Source organism: Ictalurus furcatus, chromosome 22 (genome assembly GCF_023375685.1).
Source record: "Ictalurus furcatus strain D&B chromosome 22, Billie_1.0, whole genome shotgun sequence".
NCBI lineage: Eukaryota > Metazoa > Chordata > Actinopteri > Siluriformes > Ictaluridae > Ictalurus > Ictalurus furcatus.
The window spans coordinates 5,577,802-5,604,434 of record NC_071276.1 but is presented as its reverse complement, the minus strand read 5'-3'; the positions used below and the strand labels follow the sequence as shown (position 1 = coordinate 5,604,434).

Genomic DNA, 26,633 nt, shown 5'->3' with positions numbered 1-26,633 from the left:
AACCGGGAGTATAAGCCGCTTCCTAGTCGACGGTGCATGACGTCATACACACGTAATGCGACACCGCTAGCTTTAGCAGACACCCAGAGTCACCGACAATGACTTTCTTCAGTTTACTATTTATGTCAATGTTACCTTTTATAAAAAGCAATGCATGAATACTATTATATAATATAAACTTATATATTAGTTTATATTATATACACAAGTATTTATGCATTACTCTTTATGGATGCACAAAAAGCACTGAATTAAACTACTGTCCTAAATTAATAATATATATTCTGGTGTGTGTGTGTGTGTGTGTGTGTGTGTGTGTGTGTGTGTATTGGGTTCTCTTCTGTTTTGAACAAACAATTGTGTAAAGTTTTAGTCTGAAGTTTATATTTGTAACACTCAGTTTGTGGATTTTATTTTAAATAAACGCAAAAAATGGTACTGAAAGTCTGCCCCGCCCCTTCGATTAATTGAAGAAAAAAAAAATAGGCCAACTAATCGATTATGAAAATAATCGTTAGTTGCAGCCCTAAAAAATATTTAAATAATCACTCACTCAGTCAATCACCTCTCCATTTGCTGCACTTACTGAAGCCATTAGTAGAGCCGATGCATATTTTGATCATTTTTTTCTTAAATGACCTTAACCATGCATGATTGTTTTCATTTTAGAAAGAATTAATTTTGTTGGGAACTACACGTTTGTTTTAAAACAAACAAACAAACAAAAAAAAAAACGTATGGTAAGGTACTTTGGCCTAAGGTGCCTCTGTTATTCTTTTTCCTTTGAGGTTATGTTTCCTGGTTATATTTTCATCAAGAGGGAAATGACTCTGGTTGCTCTGTTCAATAACTTGCAAAGTAGCCTTAATCTCGAACATGAAAAATCATTGTGATAATATTGTGGATCATGATTCTGCCTAAAAAAAAATGCTATACATGATATGATACATGATATATTTTGCGAAAATGCCCACCCTTTAAATTACTTTGAAGTCTAAATTACTGGATTTAAAGATTTTACTAGGAACACATGTACATTCATGCAGCATCAGCACAATGCATACAATCATGCAGATACAGGAGAGTTTCAGTTAATGTTCAAATTAAACATCAGAATAGTGGGCACAGGTTCACAAAACTGACCAGTTAAAGAGTGGAAAATCTTGACTGGCCATTTTCTAATCTTCAACTGTATAGTTTCAGCCTGCCTGTGCCCACTTTAGCCTTGGATTCCTGTTCTTGGCCTAAAGGAGTGGGATTCAAGTTAATGTGAAGGCTAAGGGATTAGAGCAGAGCAATTCTCGCCTCTACGAAGAGTTTGTGCTTTCGCTAACTTTAGACGTTAGCTCACTCAGTTACCTCTATATTATGTAGTGACAGCAGAACAAGCGCAGTTACACTGCAGCATTATCAGGGTGGCGGAAAAAAGATTTCAGAGGCAGAGATCCGACAACTGAAAATGTGAGCCAGCCTTCAGTGTCGTTATACATATACACATGTGTACAGATACACATATACAGTACAACAAAATTCTTTTCTTCGCATAGTTTAGCTTGAAAGGAGTACAAGGCCTTCCATGACAAGTCCCCTAAAGCAGAAAATATTTACAGTTTGATGGTGCTTCTTAACATTATATATTAACAGCCTACAGCCTTAACTACTGAATCAACATAAGCTGGATAGCAAAACTAGCCAAAACAAGCACTTATTTAAGGCAAGCATGCTTGCTCATTCATCTAAGGCCATATTAAGATTTGGTCCAAAAGTTACATCAATATTTATGTGATCTGAAAATCCGTGCCTATTCAGAGGTGGGACAAGCACCTGTTTAAGTGAAATTTCTGGATGCAGCATTGAGATTATGCAAATCATCTGCATGTTCTGTATGTTCTGTTTTTGTACATCTCTCATACTAAATAGTTTTAGATCTTCAAACGAAATACAACATAAAACAAAGGCAACCTGAGTAAACACGCAATACAGTTTTTATTTTTATTTTATTGAAGCAAAAAAAAATTATTTATCCAACACCCATCACCAATGGGAAAAACTAATTTCCCACTTAAAGTTAAAATTTGGTTGTGGCACCTTTAGCAGCAATAACTGCAACCAAACGCTTCTGATAACTGGAGATCAGTCTTTCAATTACTTCTAGGACTATGACTTACTTCTATGCTTTGGATCATTGTCTTGCTGCATAATCAATTCTGATAGAATTTAGAATGAGAGATACACAAAAACAGAAGAAATCAGGACTGCATACAGAGATATATTAAATGCCACAGAACATTTTATAATCAGACCATCCATTTGTAGACGAGCAATCAGGATGGGGCAAATACATTTTCACAGCATTGTAGTTTATGATGTTTATTGACTAAGTTTTAGGTTCTTTATAGCAGACACATCCGAGATAAGGTTTTAAATAGCGTTTAGCCTAGGGCTGTCAAAAACATTTTAGGTAATGGGGCACATTACACACATTACAGTCTAATGTCATGTTTGGTGGAACAAAATTTGTTTAGTGACCAATAACACATCAACAACAACTCTTAAATGGATTCATTTATCTGTATTTATGTGAAAGTTACATTTGAAATATGCGATGAAATGAAAATGTTGGTCAGTAGGCGGAGCTACGTGTGCGCACGCTCAATGAAGCATAACTAATTTGACCTACATCAGTAGCATAATGATTGTATTTTACTCGAGTTTTTAATATAATAAGCTTTATAGCAGACCGCTCATATGCACATGACATCACTAAAATACCCATAATGTAATTCTCCTCAGTCAGCCAAGTGTTTTGATATGTCACATGTCTATGTTGTGGTAGTTTTGTGATTCCACTTACTTTGGGGATTATTGTGCATGTGACGTGTACCTGACACTATAGAATATCAATCACATAATTCTCCTCATTGAGCTGAGCATTTTGATACGTCACATCTCTATGTTGCAGTAGTTTTGTGGTTACGGTCAGTTTTGTGGAGACGTGCATGTGACACCACATGACCCATAATGCAATTCTGCACATTGAGTCAAGGGTACTGTCATACCCCATAATGTGATTCTCCTCACTGAGCCGATCGTTTTGATGTTTGATGACCTGGCTGCAGTGGTTTGGTGATTACACTCAGTTTATGGCCTGTTGCACGCTACTGATTTCTCAGTGAATGTGTACGAGGGAATTTTCATCTCACATACATGAGAATGGTGAGAAAAGTAATCGCGTACACGTCCCGAGAATTGAGAGTCAAATGGTACGGGACTAGTTAGGTGCCAAAGATTTTCTATGGAGACAGAAAATCTAAACAGTGTCTGTTTGCTCCACTAGAATCATTTTACATTAGTGTGCATTGCGAATACCGATGTGAAATTCCATGCCACATGCATATGGGATCAATTCCCAAATGGGATTTCCTGATTCCCTGAACCAAGCCGAACACTTGGATATGTCATTCATGTCTGTGTCGTTGAAAGTGTGGTAGTTGGGCGTGTCCAAAATTTCCCATTATTGTCTATGAGGCTGGACTAACGCCATTTTCTGGACATTTCCGGCGAAAATTCCGAAATGCGATGTGTATATACCAGGTCTACTCCCCAAGACGTACAAGAGGATATGTGATATAAACATGTCAGCCAAACGTCAGAGCTGCGATACCCAGGTTTTATTCCCTATTCATTTTCTAAGGCCCAATAATGTGCGATTTTTTTTGCCTGCGGTTCGAATGCCTCAAGTCTGATTGCTTAGAAAAGTCATAGCACCCTCATTGAAGTCTGTAGCACAAACTGTGTGGGATGAGATATGCACTAGTGTTTTCTCCATAATAATAATAATAATAATAATAATAATAATAATGTGTGAGAGAACAGTAGTGATGCTTTTCTATGCAAGCACCAATAATAATAATAAATAATAATAATAATTTATAATAATAAACAGCATTGCCAGGGACCAAGCACACAGACTTGGCGAGCCACACATTCACAGACATTTTTGACTGAGGACTCACAGGAAAGCAGAGCCACCACATCAAAGATTGTATGTTTTACTTTGTTAAACAACATGTTTTTAACCTGTTTATTAGTCTTAGCTTAGGTGGATCCTCTCCTGTATAAGCCCCTGCGTCTGAGCTATTACAATAGGAACAATAATGTATTAGAACATTGACGATAACCTATCGTTCAGATTACAGCCGGAACTACTGTCCACGCCATGCTGTTACACCAAAATAACGCACACCTTCTGACCAATCAGATTTGAGTATTCACACATTAATCACTGCAATTTTGGTTTAATGTAACAATGTGTCGTATTTATGTATGTAATATTGGCCTCAAGTTTTCCATTTTTAGCATACTTACAATTCTCAAAACATAGATTTTATGTGACGTATATTGTGGTTACAGCAAACTGTCAGACAATTGCAACTGCTCCTACTGGAGCCAATATCACGCAAAAAAGTACACTTGCAGAAATCACATAAAACTGAGACACACCTCTGTTTCACTACAACTCCACCTCTGCATGCATAACTACAACGTAACTTCTGAATAGTCCTTAGGTCCGTAGTCATTGTCCGAGTATTGATGTGTGTAATTTCTGTACTAAATCCTTGTTATATGAGCTTATTTCAACAAGCACAACAATCATAATGTGCATAATGGTTCTCTTTCACGTCACTTCTGTAATAATGACTGGATAATGATAAGAGCAGCAGAAAATAATATCCTCAGACTCTTGAATACGACCCCAATTCCAAAAAAGTTGGGACACTGTGTAAAATGTCAATAAAAACAGAATGCAATGATGTGCAAATCTCATGCACCCATATGTTATTCAAAATAGAACATAGAAGACATTTCAAATGTTTAAACTGAGTAAACGTACCATTTTAAGGAAAAAAGTCCTTTGTTGAGTCTGCAGTGAGTTTTGCATCATTGTCTTGCTGCATAATGAAGTTCCTCCCAATTAGACTATATGCATTTCTCTGTAACCTGGCAGACAGAATGTTTCTGTAGACTTCTGAATTCATTCTGCTACCACCATCATGAGTTACAACATTAAAAAAGATTAATGAGTCCATTCCAATATCAGCCATGCAAGCCCAAACCAGGACACTAACTCCAGCGTACTTGACTGATGAGCTCATATGTTTTGGATCATGAGCAGATCCCTTCTTTCTCCACACTTTGGCCTAATCTTGGGTCCAGAACTTTTGTGCCTCGTCTCTATATTTCTTTTTGAATTCCAATCTGGCCTTCTGATTCTTACTGCTGATGAGTGGTTTGCATCTTGGGGTATGGCCTCAATATTTCTGCTTTTGATGTCTTCTTCAATTGTGATACCTTCACCTCTGGCCTGTGGATGTTGTAGATGAGGTCACCAACTGTTTTGGGAGTTTTATTCACAGCTCTCACAGTGTTTGTCATCAACTGCTGTTGTTTTCCTTCGCCGGCCTGTTCAATGTCTGGATGGCTTGCTTTTCTCTCATAGACACCTCTCTGGTTTTCATATTGGTTTATCCTTCTTCAAAACAAATGTATCTTCACAGTGAATCACAGGGCTCAAACCAAGAGTAGACTTTCAGACCCATTAATTGTTTAAACAATCAATCTAACAGAGCAACCCTGGGCAATAAGAAATACCTGTTCCAATATTTGTGATCACATGAAAAATGTCTAGGTTCAAACAAAAGTTGCCATGTTCAAAGTTGTATAACAAATCTACATGTAAATATCAGGAAATGAAAGCTGAAATTCTGATGCATTGTCTCATTCATCTATTGATCTCAAACACAAATGTTTTCACAGTATAGCAAAAACAAACTTATTGGCCTTGCTGCTTCAATAGTTTCAGAGGCAATGGTACATAGAATGTAAACACCATCATGTCATACCTCATGTGGGAACAAATCACAGTTACCCATGCCCTCTTTTGATGTTCAAGAATACGGATATTGCTCAACATGCTCATTTCTGCTCCATGTAAAAGATACGCTTGAGGACGTGTGTATATTCATGCACACTTCTGACCATGCATATGTAGAAAATTGGTAGAAAAGTGTAACTGCAGGTAAACTGACTGTTAAATACGTGTTAGGACTCCGAATAATATGTAAGGATCTTGTTTGTAGACTTTAGCATCGCCTTGTTGTTTCTGACCTACTCTACACCAGACTCATCCAGCTTAAAATACCCTCCAATTCCTGTTAATGGAACCAAATCTTCTGACAGGAAGAAAGCAGCATGTGAATTTCCTCCAACTCTCAGACAATCCGCACAAGTACCACAGAGCAGTGTTCCCTCACCACTCCTGTGCTCCCTTTGCACCAATGACTGCACCACAAGAGAGCTTCATCAAAATAATAAGTTTGTGAATGATGCAATGTAATGTGTAATGTGATGCATCAGCAGTGATGATGATTTGAAGTAGACCACCTTACAGCAACCCTGATCTTAATGCTGCCAAGATGGCTGAAATGCTGACTGACTTCCACGGGCATCCCTCCACCTGCCAATCCCTGACAATCAACGGTTCAGCTGTGTCCAAGAAGTCTTTCAGATTCCTGAGGACCACCATCACCAACTCAATAAAATAGGTAAACACCACCACCATCCTCAAAAAGCACAGCACAAGAAGCTCAATATCCCTCTCAACCCATCCTGAAAAGATTCAATTCCACCATCAAAGAGGGTGTGCTCACCACCTCCATCACACTTTGGTTTCCCTCTGCCTTTTCCATCTGCAAGACCAGACTACAGCAATTGGTCCAATGGCTGTTAATATCAGAGTTTAAAACCCACACAAAATCACTCCAGATTCGCTCAACAGCTGTGCAAACGCACATGTGATCAAATGGTAAATGGTCTGCACTTATATAGCGCTTTTTAAACCTTACTTCTACAAAACGCTTTTTTTTTCTCATTCACACACACACACACACACACACACACACTCACACACCAATGGTAGCAGAGCTGCCAAGCAAGGCGCTAACTTGCCATCGGGAGCAAATTGGGGTTCAGTGTCTTGCCCAAGGACACTTCGGTATGTGGAGTCACGTGGGCCAGGAATCGAATCGTCAACCCTACGATTAGTGGCCAACTGCTTGAGCCACAGCCGCCTCTACGTATGCATTCCTTAAGCATATTGGCAGTTTTTATGCACAAATTTAAAACTTGTTCGAGGCACACTTGGGGTGTAACACAATGCTATCATTTGTTCCTGTGCTCAAAATATTCATATTTGTTTTCATATTCGGATTTAAATCCTAAGTGGGCATTGTCTATAGCGTAAGGGTTTTTTTGTTTCTTTTTTAAGTTACCCCTACCACCACCTACTGTTCATGTCTCTATTTGAATTTATTTAGAGTGCATTAATGTTATGTCTAACACACATTATATATAATAATTATATATAATAATTTCTATATTTTTTTTATTCAATATTTCATTACTGGGGGCAAATGCAAACTGTTCTGGACAAAAGTGAATACTGAGTGGTTCGATATGAAATATTTATTATTAACTCAGTTCTGTGGTTACGCAATTCTGTTCTGACCTTTTTTAAAATTTGATCATCCTCCTAGCTATAGTTTTACAATATGTCAGTACAGTAGTATTAGTTAGCACATACACATTGTTAATGTCTGTCCCTGCTGTGCGCTCCAGGACTTCATCTGAGGCTTCCAGGTTGGCTCGGATTTCAGGATGCTACGAAGAAACAAAAACAGAGGTTTCTTGCAGCGTGTACTAATTAAGACTAAATGACCAAACATACTGTATTCATTGGCTTTAAATAAAGCTACACACCATGGACATAAATTTTCTAGAAAGTATTTTTTATGACTGTGCTCACATATTGAAGCATAAGCTTTATAAAAATGTAGTCTACACTGGATGCTTTTACATTTACCAGAATGCTAGATGGAGAGCTAATGTACAGACTATGTAACTAAGTCTTGAAAAATGCAAACAGCCATACTGATGTAGAACATAAATTAGGGGAAAGTGATCAGGATATATTTATTTATATAACTCGTTTTATGCTGATCAGGTTTAGAAATCATTTGAACCTAAAAAACGCAGACTTACTGTAGTATGGAATGACAATTTAGTGCAGATGAGCTTGGTATATTGAGAAACAAGCTGTCCATATCCATATTTATCTCTGTGGGTACCCTAGGAACAATATTAAACAATCAGTAATATCATCCATCTTTAGTTGCTTGCTAAGAAAGCAGAAGACAACTTTAACACCGTTATTTAACTTACCCATAGTGTTCCAGTCTCCGCAATGTTACTGTAATGTCTCATACAGTCTTGTAGCGTCTGTTGATAAAAAAAAAAAATTATTACAACCAATATAATAGTGGTGCAACTTCATTACAAACATGTACACGGTGAAATAATGGGCCTCATATCCTGCTGGATATAAACAGATTTATTTGCTATATTTTATACTCATAAAAATTGTGATTTTGAACATTTTTTGACAATGTTCATAGCCTGCTTGTGCTCTTGAGTGTGTGTACATTTACACACGAGAATCGTTCATGTAAACCTCAATTTAGCTACTTCAAGGCCAAACTAGCCGAGCTCCACTACAAAACCTAAGGGCAGGAGTAATTCCTCTAAGTCAATGTAAGGAAGGCAAGGCCATGGCACAGTAGTATACCCTAGTATCCTACTGTGCCATGGCCTTGCGTTTCTTGCAGAAAGAAGCCCCTAGACTTCAAGACATATTATACTTTCAACGAGAGGAAAATACTTACGTTTGGATGGCCATCACGTAGAACTTTATGTAAAACATGACAAAACTTCCAGCTAAGAATGGGGTTACTAGACAAAGGTAGTCCAATAGCATAGGACCAGAACGTGTATGCCCCCTTTTCCCTGTGAGTTCCCAGGATAATCCCTGTATTCAAAGTCAAGGGTAACAGAATGCAACACTGTGGAGACAGAGTCAATTCTCCACTTCATTTTTCCTTTACCAGCTAATTGAATTGAGCTAAATTGATTTCAGATGTAGTGCTAAAATAATAATTAAAAAAACCTTATATATAGTGTGCAATTAAGTGAATGGATAAAATGACAAAGAGAATCCACAGGGAGAGACTGACTGAAGACATTTCAAAGGATACTGCGGGCATGTTTCTCCTTTACTGGTGTCTCGGAGGAGTTAATGGCTTTACTGATGCTGTTGAGCTGATGGAAAGAGAAAAAAAGAAGAAAATAATTCAGTAGCTGAAAGTACGATAGTCGAAACATAATATTTTAATGAACACACACACACACACACACTTACTTGTGGGGAGGAAAAGGTTTTTTATTGCAAGGTACATGACAAATCATACCACATTCCAAAATGTGTGCGTGTAATTGCACTTTTTACCCATCAGAAAAGTTTCCACTATAGTTTCTCACATCATTTCAAATACTGGCAAATAATTGGCCTGCTACAGTTAAACAAAAATATGTTTTGTCAATACAGACTCACACAGTGAGAATTGCTTGCCAGTAAAGTTACCAGGGACACCTGTACACCTTGTTGACATGAGAGATCTGAGGAGAATGATCAGATTGGTCTGAGCTGACAGGAAGTCTACACTAAAGTAACTCAAACACCCTTTACAACCATATTGAGCAGAAAAGCATCTTAGAATGCACAACAGATCAAACCATGAGGTGGATGGGCTACATCAGCAGAAGAATACATCAGGTTCTAGTCCTGTCAGCCAAGAACAAGAATCTGACGCAATCATGGGCGCATCCTGAACGTTGACTAAAGCACTTGACCTGTGTGTGTCTATATAAGTGGACAGTAAGTGTATGTAAAATATTAGGATATATAAATATATTAATAGAATTTCCTGGACATATGAAGACAGCTCCGTGCAGATCAAGAATTATTTGTCCCTTTTGTGGTGAAATGTTGAAAGCTATCGATTTGGGTTGGGTGGGGATTCAAATAAACAAACAAACAAACAAACAAACAAACAAACAAATAAATATTGGCTGCTGCAGTGCATCCTTAAATCTATACTACAGGCCTACCTGTATACTATTAAAGTGCACCTATTATGGGTTTTCAGATATTTCCTTTCATGTAGTGTGTTATAGAGCTGTTTTAGACTGTAAAAAGTCTGAAAAGTTTCAAAAATCAAAGCGCACGACAAACAGGGTTACTGACTCCCAAAAGAAGGAACCGATTCTGAACAGCTGAAACGAGTCGTTAGTGATTCCACACTTGCTTCCTTTACTAACCTACGTAGGTTTGTAACAAAAAACCCGCCTCTTGTCTTCATCGGCTGCTCACTGACAGACGGAGCAGAAAGTCGTTCTGGTAATGGGCGTTTCCTTTTTGAAACACGCTGACAGCGGTAGACCAATCACAACAGACTGGGACATCTGACCAATCAAAGCAGAGTATGCTCGCTGAAAGGAGGAGTTTAGAACGAGTCCTTTAGAATGGATCATTTAACGAGTCGTTTGTGACACTGGGGGAAAAAAGGTAATGCTGCAATTTAAATTATGAGCACATTAAAGTGTTTTTTTTTTTTTAACCTTGGATGCATGTAAATCTATTGTATGAGAACTTTAAAACAAAATTAGACACGTTTCAAAAGTATAATAGGTGCGCTTTAAAACCACACACTGACATATCAGGAACAGCCACTAGATGGCGCCGTATTACATGTCAGAGGACTGATGGAGCTATATCTACTGGATCTGTTACATCAGGCACAGTTAAACGATAGTCTAATAGGATACAGTGTGAAACAGCTAGCAAATGCAAATTACTAGGGATGTCATAAAATGTCGATATATCGATTATTTATATTATGTATCGATTATCGGCAGATTATTTTCCCGAGGCAACATCAATGATTTAAAATGACATTTAAATCGATCATCTAGCTGTTTCACATTGTAGTCTATTCAGGTCGATTCACACCTCCGCGTTAACGCTGGTACGTAGTCCTCGCAAGAGCTGTGTGTCAGGCATGACAAGACAAGCTAGTATCTGTTCTCTCCTAGGTTATAGCTGCGATAAATAGTAATTCCTTCCCCAGCCTCGCTCTCTCTCTGTCTCTCACACACACACACACAAAGTCTGTCATTTTAGCAAGAAAACAGAACCGATTCTGAGAGCGCTTACAACCAAGACGTAAATGTTTAATAAAAGTCTCAGAATAAATAAATTCACTACATCAATGATAAGAATCACACGATCTTGGATTATGTGGATGGTAAATTTTTTTTAATGGTGTGGCACGGGGGGGGGACCAAGAGCCAGTCAGAGGGTCGCATGGGAAGTCAGAAAATACTATCAGAAATAAATAATGGTTGGATAACACATTTCCACTTTATTGTAGTCTATTTGGGATAAGTGATAGCGAAAAAGTGATATTTTCTATCTAGTGGTGCACCGCTGTTGATTAACACATGGAAGTCATAGCTATTCAGTAGTCTGCCAAAGTTACGTTAGCTAAGCTAGCTAACTAACTATGTAGCTAAGCTATGTAATATTATAATGGGACTCTTGGGAGTTTTGAATCTGCTATACCCATCATCTTCCTAGGGCATTATTTATTCCTAATGTTGTGTCCATTGTTAGTTCTCTGAGGACAATTTTCATTTGCATGATTTTATTGCTCTAAGGAACAATAGACGAAATGTGGCACGCTGAATTAGCTGCTTGATAACTGTATGATTGTTCTTGAATTTTTCCAATAGCCTCGTTATTCATTTTCATTAATAACGGATTCAGAGGAAAATCTGCTTTCATTTATATCTTTGTATTTCTGTCACTTTGGTTTATCCTGAAGATTTGAATTATGAATCAACAACATTGCATCATGGTATCGTGATACTTCAACTGGTAGAGTATGGTATATTTATGGTATCGTGACAACCCTAACTACCATTGAATATTATCTGGCGTGATAGCTTTGAGAGAAAACAGGGATGAGATACAACAGATCCTGTAGATATCACTGATCTCCATCACTCTTCTGTCACGTAGTACGGCTCAGTCTAGTGGGGCTTACTGATATGTCGCTGCCTGTTCAGTTATAATACATGCAGGCCCACGCTATAGATTTATGGATGCACTGCAGCAGCCAGTATTTATAATTAAAAATTAGAGGAAAATCGCTAAACGTCGGAAGAATTTCCCACTTATTGATATGTGAAAAAGACATTGATTCCTAGCGTGAAAATGACCAATTTTAAAGTCGTTTTAAACCATCAAGGTCTCAAAGACACAGCCAGAAAATAATGTGCTGAACAATAATTGATACATCAATGTTTTGATATATCAGGTTCTGTTTTAGGCCCACTGATTTTTACTTTATATATGCTACCCCTAGGACAAATTATTCGTAAACATGGAATTAGCTTCCACTGTTATGCTGATGATACACAGTTGTATGTTTCAGCGAAGCCAGAGGACAGACAGCAGCTTAGTAAAGTTGAGGATTGTGTAAAGGACATTAGACGTTGGATGTTAACTAACTTCCTTCTACTTAATTCTGATAAAACAGAAATACTTTTATTAGGCCCACGTGTAGCTAGAAGTAATCTTTCTGATCACATGGTTACTCTGGATGGTCTTTCTGTTTCATCATGTACAGCAGTTAAAGACCTTGGAGTGATTATTGACTCCAGCCTATCATTTGATGCTCATGTAGATAATATTACTAGGATAGCCTTCTTTCATCTCAGAAATATTTCTAAGATAAGAAACATATTGTCACTGCATGATGCGGAAATACTAGTTCGTGCATTCGTCACCTCTAGATTAGATTACTGTAATGCCTTACTGTCTGGATGTTCCAGTAGGAATATAAATAAGCTCCAGTTAGTCCAGAATGCAGCTGCTAGAGTCCTAAGTAGAACTAGAAGGTACGACCATATCACACCGATATTATCAGTACTGCATTGGCTCCCAGTGAAATCTCACATTAACTATAAAATACTATTATTAACCTATAAAGCACTAAATGGTCTCGCGCCACAATATCTAAGCGACCTTTTGGTTTTCTATGATCCGCCACGCCTACTTAGATCAAAAGATGCAGGCTATTTGACGGTACCTCGAATAGTGAAGGCTACAGCAGGGGGAAGAGCTTTCTCTTATAGAGCCCCACAGTTATGGAACAGTCTTCCTATTAGTGTTCGGGACTCAGACACAGTCTCAGTGTTTAAGTCTAGGCTTAAAACGTATTTGTTTACTCAAGCCTACCCTGACTAGATTCTGTTCTACTACTTCGCAGTCATAATTATCTTTTTTCTCCCTCTCTCCTTTCACCGAGCCCCACACGAATTTATGGAGATACTAGAGATCCAGATCCTTTCTGCCTCTGGATGGAGCTCAAATCTTCTCTAATTCCAGACTGCTGGACTGCAGCTGCTCCTAAGGCCATACAGACTTCATATAAATCCATAATGAACTTTTTCACACTATCTGTTGTTACCCAGATGAGGACGGGTTCCCTTCTGAGTCGGGTTCCTCTCAAGGTTTCTTCCTCTTAAAACATCTTAGGGAGTTTTTCCTTGCCACCGTCGCCACTCAGTGGCTTGCTCAGTTGGGATAAATTCACACCTTTAATATCTGTATACCATGTTGATATTTCTGTAAAGCTGCTTTGAGACAATGTCTATTGTAAAAAGCGCTATACAAATAAAATTGAATTGAATTGAATGTTTTTTGACATCCCTAATTATAACCCAGGTAACAAGAAATTCAAAAATCAACAATAAAGTTGATCAAATAAAGCTGATTAAAGTTATTACAATGATAATTATAATGAGTGATGAGTCTTTATTGGTCGCATTACAGCACAGTGAAATTCTTTTCTTCACATATCCCAGCATGCCAGGAAGCTGGGGTCAGAGCACAGGGTCAGCCATGATACGGCACCCCTGGAGCAGAGAGGGTTAAGGGCCTTGCTCAAGGGCCCAACTTGGCTTGAACCCCAAACCTTCCGATCAGTAACCCAAAGCCCAAAAACCCAAAGCCTCTAAGCCACCACTGCCCAATAGCATTTATTACAATTACAATACAGTTCTTTGCCATTTTTAATATTCAAGTAAATACTTTTTTTAGGGGTAAAATTTCATGTTTTTTGATAGAAAATACTATTTCATTTCTTGTTTCAAAGATGACACTATTTCAAAGATTTTTTCCCCCAAAAGCTGTTTGCGTGCAAATTTTCAATAATGTGTCAAATGCATCGTAATGTACATTCACATTACATTTTAAGATGAAATACATGGCACCCATTTGTGTCTTTAAAGGCTGGTATCAGTGCTGTTGTTGGGAAACCAAAAACTTCTTTGTGGCTGTTCTGCCTGTCCTTCATCAATGACAACATTATTCCATTAAACGTTGGATAATAATGGATTGTAAACAAAGGCTACTCCGACACTGGATTACACATTAACTGAAATGCAAACAAAGTGCATACACAATTCGTGATACAAGTGCAACTGAAACTTGTAACCCACAAATTAGCTGAATTTTAAGCTTTTTATTTAGTTAATCTGGCAATGTCAGTAATATTAAGTAAGTAACAGATAATGAAACTGGTATAGCTAGGTCAGCAAGACTTGATTAGTAGTACAATGGTATCTATATATATTCCCACCTATACACACACACACCACAGTTCCACCATTCGTCACAGATGAAACTAAATATGAACAATAGATGAAGTAATCTCTGATATTCTACTAAGGTAGTAAAACACCAGATGCCTGGTGAGCACAAGTAAGAATATTTTCACAAATGTTTAAGTATTGGTAAAATGAGTGATATGATTCAGAGAGCCACAAAGACAGATGAATTAAAACAGAAGGAAGTGAGCGAAAGAAAGAAAAGAAAAAGAAAGAAAAGAAAGCTCCTCTCTATACACCCTGTATGGATCTTTCTATTCTTGCCCTTAGTAAAAAATTTGATATGCTTGTCCTACCTGTTCTTCTCGTCCTTTCATTTGCAAGTCCAAATGACAGACCCTCCGTGTAATGTGCATATCCTCTGATACAGCGTTGTATAAGGCTACCTGGTTACATACAGTTACAGTTTATTCTAGTTCTTTATCAGCTAAATTCAACAAATGCCTCTACACCAGTGGCTCTCAAACTGGGGGCTGTGGGCGTGTTAATAAATTAAATCAATTATACACAGTACACTAAGAAACACACCAAACACAGACGCATATACACACACAAACACACACACACATTATAAATATATATATTTATTTGTGTGTGTGTGTGTGTGTGTGTGTGTGTGTATATATATATATAAAAATATATAAAACTAATGGATGCACATAAAACACTAATAATTAAACTACAGTCCTAAATGAATAATATATATTCTGTTGTGTTTCTGTGTGTATTGGGTTCTTTTCAGTCTTAAACAATTGGACAGACAGTTGTTTAAAGTTTTAGTCTGAAGTTTATATTTGTAACACTCAGTTTGTGGATATTATTTTAAATAAACAAACCAAAAAAAGGGTACTGAAATTTGTCCCCCCATCTGATTAATCGAATAAATTATCGGCCAACTAATCGATTCTGAAAATAATCGTTAATTGCAGCCCTAGTAGTAATGTATATTTAGTATAATCTCTGGAATACATCGTTTTGTAAGTGCTGGCAGACTGCACTGTGTATGCTGCTCAGATAAGTTAGTTGGTTCAGCTTCTACTGCCAGTAGCAACACAGTGGCTCCATGGTGCTGCCGTACGGGTGTCCATGGAAACCAAGCTCCTACAGGAAGCGTGTGAGATTAGGGGAGGTGGCTGATGAGATCTCTTCAGAGAAAAGGAGTACACAGTCAGCATACAGAATAAGGACAAGAACGTTCTGAGAGAACATCCTGAGATAACACATTAATGGGCTTGACTCTTAGTTTTCAATGCCTAGAATCGGTGAATCAACACTTTTTGAAACGAGTTTTACACATTCATCAAAAGATTGCAGATTTATCACTCAGATGAAAACACAAGTTATGCCATGAGGCCAACAGCATAATGTGAGGTAAAGAGATCGTCTACTTGAGAGGATGTTTTTGCTGTGGTATCTTGCATTTCCATCAGTGCACCATAGAGTGCATAACACTGAAACTTGTTGCTTAAGCTTATCATCAAATTTTATCGTTTTTATCAATTAGTTGTTGCATTCCTAGCATTTTGCCAATATGTCCACGAGTATCCTGCATAACAGCCAAAGAAGGACTTTGAAAAAGCACATTTTAATTTTTTTTTTTGTAAATAAAGCATGATACTAAAATTGATCACATGGTGAGACAGTGATTTACCCTCCAAATAATATATTTCCTTAATGTGCTGCGGAAAAAGCCATTTTAATAAGTCATAATAAATAAACGGATACACTTTAACCTATACCACTCTTAAAGGCACAGAAAAAAACAGCCTGCTGAACTCTAAGAGATAAAGAGAAATTGGAAGACGATCCTGTAAAAATGAAATATGACTGTTTTTGGTACATAAAACCGTACATTATAACAGTGGATGTGGATGTTCAGGGGGAAATGTAAAATATGAGCATTGACAGTAACCTGACCTCAGGAGCTATGAATCAACAACACAATCAACTGCGTCACTGTGCCTGTAATAAATAACTGCCTGCACATAAATTATGAATTGAGAATAAGTACAGAAAGTAGCAATGGAAGACAGAGGATATTTCATACAGACAGAGGTCACACCATATGATTTTCAGCTCATATTTTTTTCTCTTTTGGCCAAAAACCGAAAGTGCCATTTTCGACGGCCGAAATTTCAGTGCGTCCCTAATTGAAACCGAATACCTGTACTCTTACTCAAATAAATTTACATGAGAAAAAAACTAAAACATACCTTACTCTTTTTATTTTTATTTTGACCTTCAAAGTACTTGTAAAAGACCTCAAATGTCATGAGATAGTTTTCTTGCCCAGTTGCTACACCAATTAGTTGTGTTCTCACATACTTAAATCACATTTTTAAAAACATTCAATCAAATTCAGATCAATATCAAATGAAACTGCACATAACTTTGCTAATTGGACCTTGAGCTAGTGTACTCATCTGCTGAATTAACCAATAATTCATAAAGGAGGTTTCCGTTGCCTCCCATGTAAAACCAAATCACAATTCCCCAAAAAAAAAAGCTTGTTGAGGAAAGTTAGCTTTAAATTTGGCAAATGAGTGAACGACTTTTGTTTTTGTTGTCAACGCCACCTCAGTAATTCCAACTTAACATTACTATTAGATAACCAGCAAAACAAATTTAGGTTTGTCCTAGTTAGTAGAATATTTAATAAATATTTCATAAAAGATGAAGATAGACAACACTGAATGTACTGTTAAATATTGATCTGTTTCTTTATTTTTTTTTTTCCTCTTAAATACTTGAGCAACTGTTTAAATATAGATACATTTTACTTTCACCCAAGTATATTTTGGGTCCATACTTCTACTCAAGTATGATTTTGACATGGTACCCACACTTTTCCTTTTCCACCCTTTCCATCCATATGACAACTATAGAGGAGCACATAAAAAGGTTAAAGTTTTCCAACTTATACTTTTTGTTAAATTTTTTTTTGTTAAATTTTGTTAAATTGTTTTCAATGTAAATGTCTCAAAATGTCTCGGCGGCTGTGGCTCAGGTGGTAGAGCGGGTTGTCCACTAATCGTAGGGTTGGCAGTTCGATTCCCGGCCCGCGTGCCGAAGTGTCCTTGGGCAAGAACCCCAAATTACTCTCGATGGCAAGTTAGCGCCTTGCATGGCAGCTCAGCTACCATGGGTGTGTGAATGGGTGAATGAGACACAGTGTAAAGCACTTTAGAACCGCTAAGGTTAAAAAAAAAAAAAGCGCTATATAAGTGCAGACCAAAATGGTATTTTCTTGATGATCACACCAGATGTTATTTCATGAAACTACTTCCATTAGTGAATTATGAAAGAACTATAAATGTAAGTGCATTACAATTTTGGTTCTTAATGCAAAACACTTTTGAAATTAAAATATTATACATATATGATTTTGTCATCACAATATACATTCAGCCAAAACCCTCTTCGTTTCACGTACATGAGTACAGCTAAAAAGATCTCATTTACCAACAAACATCACTGAGAAAGACTGTGCAAAACAATTTTGTGCAATTGCAATTTTGACAAATCAAGCACAAAAAACTCAGCAAGTTGCATTGCAAATGTTGAAAAAAAAAGCCACTGTAAAATCAAGCATTTTTGGCCACAACAATCACAAAAACCTCAGCAAAATCCTGTATATGACAGATATATACAAGAACAAGAATCTACGGGTGTCATGGGCACGGACTCTACCAAACTGGACAGTTGAAGATTGAAAAATAAATAAATAAATAAATAAATAAATAAATAAATAACACTTCTACTGTCCAGTTTCGGTATATATTCATGGCTGACAGGAGTGGAACCTGATAGTCTTCTGCCATTGTAGCCCATCCACATCAAGGTTCAATGTTTTGTGCATGTTGAGATACTTTTCTGCTTACCAGGGTTGTAAAGAGTGATTATTTGAGTTACTATATCCACCCTGGCAGCTGAAATCAATCTGGCCTTTTTCCTCTGACCTCTCTGATCAACAAGCCATTTTCATACACAGAACTGATGCTGATGTTTTTTGTCCCATTCTGTGTAAACTCTATAGACTGTGTGTGAAAATCCCAAGGAGATCAGCAGTTTCTCAAATATTCAAACCAGCCCATCTGGCACCAACAAACATACCATGGTTAAAGTCACAGAGATCACAGTTTTTTGATGTTAATGTGAACATCCACTGAAGCTCTTGACCCAAAGAAGAAAGAAACCACTGGTGTACTAACAACCAGACACTGAACAGGTCGACCAAGGAAAACAACGGCAGTTGATGACAAACATTGTGAGAGAAAAACAAAAAAAAACAACAGTTAGTGACATCAACCACAACCTTTACAGGGCAGGGGTCACAATTTGAAGAAGATTTCAAGAGCAGAAATATAGAGGCCATACCACAAGATGCAAACCGTTCAACAGCAAAAATCATCAGAAAGCCAGATTGGAATTCGTAAAGAAGTACAGAGATGAGCCACAAAAATTCAGGAACCAAGATGCACCTCTACCAAAGTGATGGAAAGGCCAAAGTGTGGAGAAAGGAAGCATCTGCTCATGATCCAAAACATACAAGCTCTCTGGTCAAGCATGGTGGAGGTAGTGTCATGGCTTGGGCTTGCATGGCTGCTTCTGGAACAGTCTCACTAATCTTTATTGATGGTGTAACTCATAATGATGGTAGCAGCAGAATGAATTCAGAAGTCTACAGAAACAAACTGTCTGCCAGTATACAGAGAAATGCATCCAAATTAATCTGGAGGAACTTCATCATGCAGCAAGACAACGATCCAAAACACACTGCTGACTCAACGAAGGACTTCATCAGGGGGGAAAGGTGGAAGGTTTTAGAGTGGCCAAGTCAATCACCAAACCTAACCCCAATTGAGCAGCATTTCACCTCCTGAAAACGAGACTGAACGGAGAAACCACCCGAAACAAACACCTGAACGATGCTGCAGTAAAATCCTGCTAAAGCATCAAAAAACAAGACACCAACATTTAATAGTGATGTCAGTGGATCACCGACTTGATCAAGTTATCGCAGGAAAGAGATATTCTTATATATATTAAGTGTTATTTACTTTCAATCACTTCAAGACTTATCTGCTCACCCTAAGAAAAGGGTGGTCTCATTCAAAAAGGTTCTATGTTTTAATGTTGTTTAACACATCTCGATGTAAAAAGCAGGAAATAAAACCTAAACTCTTGACTCGTATCCGTCTTTTGATCTCAAACCCAAATATCTTCGGTGTATAGCACAAACAAATAAACTGGCCTTGCCGTTCCAATAGCTTTGAGCGGACTGCACACACGCCCACATACAGAAATACATAAACGAGCTCATCTTGTGAGACATGACAAAAAAAATATATAAAGTATTAATAGTTGTGGTGCCAAAAATTTTAAAATAAGTATTTTCCATAATAAATAATGTTATTGTTCTTTGGTTTATTTTTATATATTATATATATATATATAATGTTTGGGGGTTTTTTTTTGGGGGGGGGGTCACGAGAACCGATACTTCAGTACTAACATTCTTAAAATATGATGGTACTTGTTTTTCTGCAGTAGCGTACGTACCATTGGTAATGAAGGTACCGTGATTGCAATTCTTCCGGAACTGATGGGGGCAGCAAATACGCATAAGTGTTTTAGTCGGTCCACAAGAGGTAAAGAAGAAGAATGCCTACAAGCACATGGGAAAAACTACAGAAGATTAGCGCTGCCCCGACTCGTTGAGAGGAAAGGTGGTATGGAATATGTAAATACTTCGCATTCAAGGCGGATGACAACAAACATAATTGATGCTCTGAAGCCTGTTTGTTTCTGTAACCGATGCTATCATTCACTTCAGACAAAGCGAGGAAACACCTGGAATTTGGTGAAGCGCCTGAGAGACGGCCTTATATCATATTTGTTTGAGGCAGCTGCATTGTAGCCGTGAAACCAGCTAACGTTATGCTTCATGTAATGTTTGCAATAGCCTGTTATTTGTTAATGATGCTAACGCATTGCAGTGTTATAAACTACCTCCTAATGTGCCACCATGCACCACCATTCAGCCCGTGTCCTGTCAGCTACATGTAGCCTAATGTCACTAATAATTACTTAAATTGTTAATGGTTTTAATAAATCTTTTTGACCTGCCACCATATCAGTGAATTTAAACTAATGCTTGCATTCAGAGTATAAGGGGTGGGTGTGTGTGCATGTTTAGGAGAGCACCTCCACTCATTGTCTGACAGTGTTTGATCAGTGAAATCTCTCTCTCTTTTTTTATCAGCCAGAGGAGGATGTCCTCCAGGAGTTCATTTTTATACCACACTGTGGTATCGGTACCGACTACTAGATTTTTGGTATTGTGACATCCCTTTATATTATATATATGCTATATCTACAGAGCAATCACATGTTTATTCTCAAAATATCATTTTCCTCAATGGAAGGTTCTGGAACCAGGACTCCAGATCTGATTCATGGGCCACCTTGTTTCTAAACAGACTGTTTGTTTAACCGGGAGGACATGAACAATACAGAATAAACAGGCTCACGAGCGAGGTCTCTACAACAAGCTTGAATAGGTTGAAGCTTCCAAGTGCAAATATCTTTCACATCAGCAAGAACGTCTGTTTGAACCGTTTTCCTTTAAGGTAGACATGAAAACTGGTTAAAATGCTAGCCCGTGCATCACCACCACCTCTCCCAGGTGTGCAGTAAGCGGCTGGAGCCAGTGTAGCGTGATAGCTCTGAAACAGCGCGATGTTACGGGATAAATCTATAAAAACGGGTTAAGCATAAAACAACACAACCTAAGGCGATATATTAGGCTACAACTATACACTAGGTCGTGATTATACGAGCGACGAAGCAACATTTTGTCCGTTCCAGTGCATAATGATCGGCGCAGTGACGGAAGTTTCTCAGGCAGGTGCCGCGGCCTCACGACGGAATGTCGCCATAAACAAGTCCGACCGGTTTCATCACAATCACCTGTCACACAGTTCTGTCCAACAACCTCATAGAAAAACAACATGGGTACGTGGAGTATAACCTTGCCTTTTTTCTTTTAAAACAATGCGACTCCACACGCTAGCGCTGTATTATAATTGACCGGAATCATGGCGTCCGTTCTCACCTAGACACCTAGGTTTCTTAACAATGACAGCCTTCTTTGGGGACACGACATCGCAGATTTTAGCCTGGTGTTTGTTGAAAATGTGCACCACTTGCATCTAAGCCGTCGTTATTATTATGATGAATAAAGTCTCTCATTCAGACCGTTGGAAGGCTGGATCACGCTTACCTGCTGCTTGTCGAAGCGCTCCCTTTCGTCTCCTAAACTAGTTTCCGTCAGTTTACTCTTCACCCGTGATGGCACCTGCCGTATCGAGTTCATCCTTCACTGTAGACCAAAATCCTTCCTCCACGAATCTTACGCCGACGTGAGAATTCCTAGATTACAGTTTGACAACGAAGCAGGTGTAATTTCGCCTATATAATTGATCGTGAGTAAAGAATCGTCTCTGATCGTGTCCTGGCTTCAGAAATGATGTCAGTGAACTTCTCGGTTTTGAAATCTGTCCCTGCAATCAAAACGCTCGGCCTGATTGTGCACCTCAGCTCTCTTACCCAGAGAACCGCAGGGTGACAGCCTACACCAGAGACGTGCTCCAGTGCGTCACACGTGAGGCTTAAAACCACGCCCACTGCCGCGTCGTTTCAGGAAGTAGAAAGCTACTATAAAGCTGCGTGTGAAATTCCTTCAAGTTATTTTTGTCGTTGGTTTTGTAATCCCCTTGTTGACAAACGAACCAGAAGTACCAGTATCAACTCTGATTCGGGTGTGAAAGCAATCTAAGGCAGCTGCAGTACACAAAACGCACACAATGAACATCTGATCAATGGGAATAGAATTTAGTCCAGTGATCCTTGATAAGGTATTCCTCATTAGAACCTGGAAGAAAAAAAACCCTATAGTGGACCTGGCAGAAGAAGAACTCTAACGTTATGGAAGTAGTAATGGGAAATTACTACTCAGGACATTCATTATTCAGATTACAAATTGATCCAATGAAACAGTGAACCAACATGTGTGTATGGTATACACCGTTAAAATGAGTTTTAAAATACAGTGTCTTGTGTACACTGCAGAGTTCATTATAGGGTATCATTGGGATGAACAGGTCAGACCTGTTTAATTTGAGATTTCTGCATACCAGGCATATATTAAAAAGAAAAAAGTGAAACCAAGATAAAGCGTGTCCGATCATTTTTCAACTTTAAGCAACAGAGTTCAAGTGGAAAAACATTTGTCGGAAAAATAAAAGGAAAAAGGCAACACTTAGAAAAAGCTGTGTGCGCGCACAAAAGTATTATAAATAGTACTTTGTTAAAGCAACTTTTGTTTGTAATACAGCACTCACTCTTTATGTTTGAGTCTGTGAAATTAGAACATCTTGATTTGGCGGTTTTATTCCACTCTTCCTTGCAAAATGCTCTAGATCTATCAAATTGGTGGGGGGAGCTCCTCTGTACAGTCCTCTTCAAGACATTCAACAGGATTTAGATCTGACTAGAGCCCCAGTCCCAGCTGAAGAGAAGCAGCCCTATAGCATCATGATGCCACCACCATGCTTCATTGTGGGTGTGGTGTTTTTTGAGTGATAAGCTGTCTTGTTTTTGCAACAAACATATTATTATAATGCTTGTTGATGACAGGTGTATGATGATTACTTTTGAGCATAAGTTTGAATGTGATTGGTTAATTCTGGGTCACAGCCACATGTCCCATTATAAAAGGGTATACATACTTATGCAACCACATTATTGTAATTTTTCTTGTGACAAGAGAGATAAACATTTAATATAATAAAATATATGTTTAATAATAATTTTTTTTTTAAAAAAGGTATGCATCAATATAGTACAAAACATACAACAATTGAAAATATTTTCAAATGTAGTGGAAGTAGAAGCGATTGATATACAATTGGATAATGAGTGGAATTAAGCTTAATAGCAGACATACACCATGAGTGTAGACAGCTGTTTAGATTTTATTATATGAAATGGGCAAAAGAGTGGATCTTCTTACCATACTAATTTAGCTAAACTACCTTGCAGACACTTAAGAAAGTATATAGAGATACTTTATAGTTATGGTCTGATGGTGTCTCTTTGGTGATTCTGATCCGTGAAGTGACTTCAGCTGTTGCATTAGTGAAGGATCACAGAGTCCTCATTGTGGTACAATTCAGCAGAGATTGTGCTGAATGCCTAGCCGTAGCATTGCATCTGCTTCTAAAGGAATCATGGAGGAAGGCTTATGATGCTGTGTGGACAGCCTTCAACAGGAATTGAACCAAAGGTCCAGCCTTAGTTGAGTCAGTTTGTCCAGGGAACGTGGACAAGGCCTTTTTGACTCAGTGTGCACAATCGCTATTTTCATTGAAGGTCTAAAGTTTTCCTGCGTCTGTGTCATGCAACAGTGGAGACTTGGCTGATATCGAGAGGAATCAGCCAGAATTAATGAAAACATGACTCTGAAGTTTGGGCAGCTGTGGCTCAGGTGGTAGAGCAGGTTGTCCACTAATCGCTAGGTTGGCTGTTAGGACGTGCCTCCACGTGCCGAAGTGTCCTTGATCAAGACACTGAATCCTAAGTTGCCTCTGATGGCAGGCCAGTGCCTTGCACATGTGTCTGTGTGTGTGTGTGAGAATGGGTGAATGAGAAACAGTGTAAAGTGCTTTATTGAATCGCTGAGGTTAAAAGGCGCTATATACAATACGTGCAGACCATTTATCATTTTAATTTGATGATCCAGGTGGAATTCTAATGCCCAACTCACCATATGTGTGAGTTTCTGATCTTTATACTGAGGTGTGATGAGGTGAGTCTGGGTTCCTGCCTCTCCTCATTCAGTGGTGCTGAGTGGTCCTGTTTTAATAGTTACTGTACTGTCTTGTGTTGTTTGCACACATTTGCACGTGCACTTTATGTAGAAATGTGTAGGTCTTATTTAGTTCTGTGTCATCTCATGTGGATAGTGTGGTGTTTTATGTAGTACCAGGGTCCTGGAGGAACGTTGTTTCGTTTCACTGTGTACTGTACCAGCTGTATATGGTTGAAATGAGAGTAAAGCCACATGACTTGACTTGGTTTTTGTCAAACCTGCCATTTTAACATGCATGTGCAGACTTTTAATATCCACTGTACATTGGGGTAATTGGAAATAAAGCAGCTAACATAGCCAAATGGCACAGAAAAAGAACATAGTATACACACTGTAAAGCCAGATTTAGTTTTAATTAAACTTTTGAGTGGTCATTAATTATTCTTTCATGTTTTGTAAGAAAACGTTGTCAATACTGAATCAATTTAGTTGTTTGCAGTATTGAGCTGAAACATCCAGTGCAATGATCATGTTAAGCAGAGATAAGTTAGTATGTTACATTTCTGTAAGAGCAGGGAGGGCCCCATTCGAACAGGTCTGAGCACTTTGAGTGCTGAGTCCTGTGTGAAGAGTCCGCTCGTCCTGGCAGCTGCGTGCTAAAGCTGTGGGTTCCACCAAGTGGAAAGATGAGTGTGTAAAGGAACCATCTGTAGCTATCTTTCTGGGAAAATCGAAAAAAAATTTCATTCGGTTCACAGTTTAGCTATAACGTTAGCATCACTGATGTATTTTTATATATATATATATATATATATATATATATATATATATATATATATATATATATATATATATTAGATAGATAGATAGATAAATAGATAGATAGATAGATAGATAGATAGATAAGTGGTTAGGATTCAAATTGGCATTTCTGTTGGTTCACAGTTTATAACATTAGCATGTTTGTATGTGCATGTGCCTGTGGCTAACACAAGCTTATGGCTCTTCAATATGGTAACGTACCGATTCAAAATGGTCCTTGTTAAAGTTGTACATGAGTGATTTATTGCATTTATAGCAGTAACTTAAACTTTACAAAGGGACCAGGTCATTAGTCATTCACCTGTTCTGTTTTTACAGGTTCTTGTGAAGATTCAGTGGAGGTCTAAGTATTGTGAGTTTATATGTGACAAAAGGGGTCACCTATTAAAATGTTACAGGTTAAAATATGGGAGCTAAAGTAGAACTGTACATTTTTCTTGCTTACACCAAGAATGCTTGTGCACATTTAACTCCATTAATGCCCTTAAGGTACACTTATCAAAGATTCACCAGAAAGCCCAGGATTCACAACTGTGTGAAACTGCCCAAGTAACCTTTCACTGTCAGTTATGTGATTTTTCTGCACCCTGCACAGAAGTATTTTTTTTCACTCACGTGCGCAGAACGAGTTAATCACACTATGTAACTTGTGATGTCATTTCACTCCCCAAAAGACTAAAGAGCCAAATGATATTCGGTCACTGGTGCTCAGAGGGTGCTGGTGCTATTGTGCTTGGTGACAATCCTACATACCTCTAGAAAGCAGGTTTTGTAAGTAACCTCTTACTTACAAAGTGGTTAGGGCACATACCACATGGGCGCAAATGCCCTGAGCAGTAAGTCCCCGGTTTGATTCCCAGCTGGCCGGACCATTGCTGCATGTCATGGCCAAAAAAAATAATTATCTCCCAGCACCCCAATACAATGAGGCTGGATAGGTGTCCTCTTGTGGAGCTCAAACCATTAAAAATTTACACAAGGAAACTTAATAGCAACAGCTCTTTCCAACCTCTTTGGGTGAACTGTTGTTTAATCTACTCCAGCAGTCATAACCAAGTCACACCTTCCCTCATGTGTCTGACTCTCCTATGACTATACTATATTGCTTAACATTATTGAAGGCTATTTAATGAGAAATGTCATGATTGTGCTCTTATGTTGTTAGGACTCTGATGATGATGACTCATTCCTCCACCTTGACATTGGGATCCTCCTCGTTGAGCATGAAGGTGCTATGCTCTCAACTTCC

At 38.2% G+C, this 26,633-nt stretch overlaps 1 protein-coding gene across 1 annotated transcript in view; it reads right to left on the bottom strand.

The window, feature by feature from the left end:
• Positions 1-22,330, bottom strand: part of hip1rb (huntingtin interacting protein 1 related b) — a 70,027-nt gene extending 47,697 nt beyond the window's left edge. Inside the window, exons 1-6 of the mRNA XM_053653916.1 lie at positions 21,974-22,330; positions 9,150-9,213; positions 8,781-8,923; positions 8,281-8,337; positions 8,101-8,187; positions 7,643-7,719 (exon numbers count right to left, since the gene is read on the bottom strand). Of these exons, the coding sequence (XP_053509891.1) occupies positions 7,643-7,719; positions 8,101-8,187; positions 8,281-8,337; positions 8,781-8,923; positions 9,150-9,213; positions 21,974-22,066 (521 nt within the window). The 5' untranslated portion in view covers positions 22,067-22,330. The remainder of the gene's footprint in view (positions 1-7,642; positions 7,720-8,100; positions 8,188-8,280; positions 8,338-8,780; positions 8,924-9,149; positions 9,214-21,973) is intronic.
• Between the last annotated feature and the right edge of the window lie 4,303 nt (positions 22,331-26,633).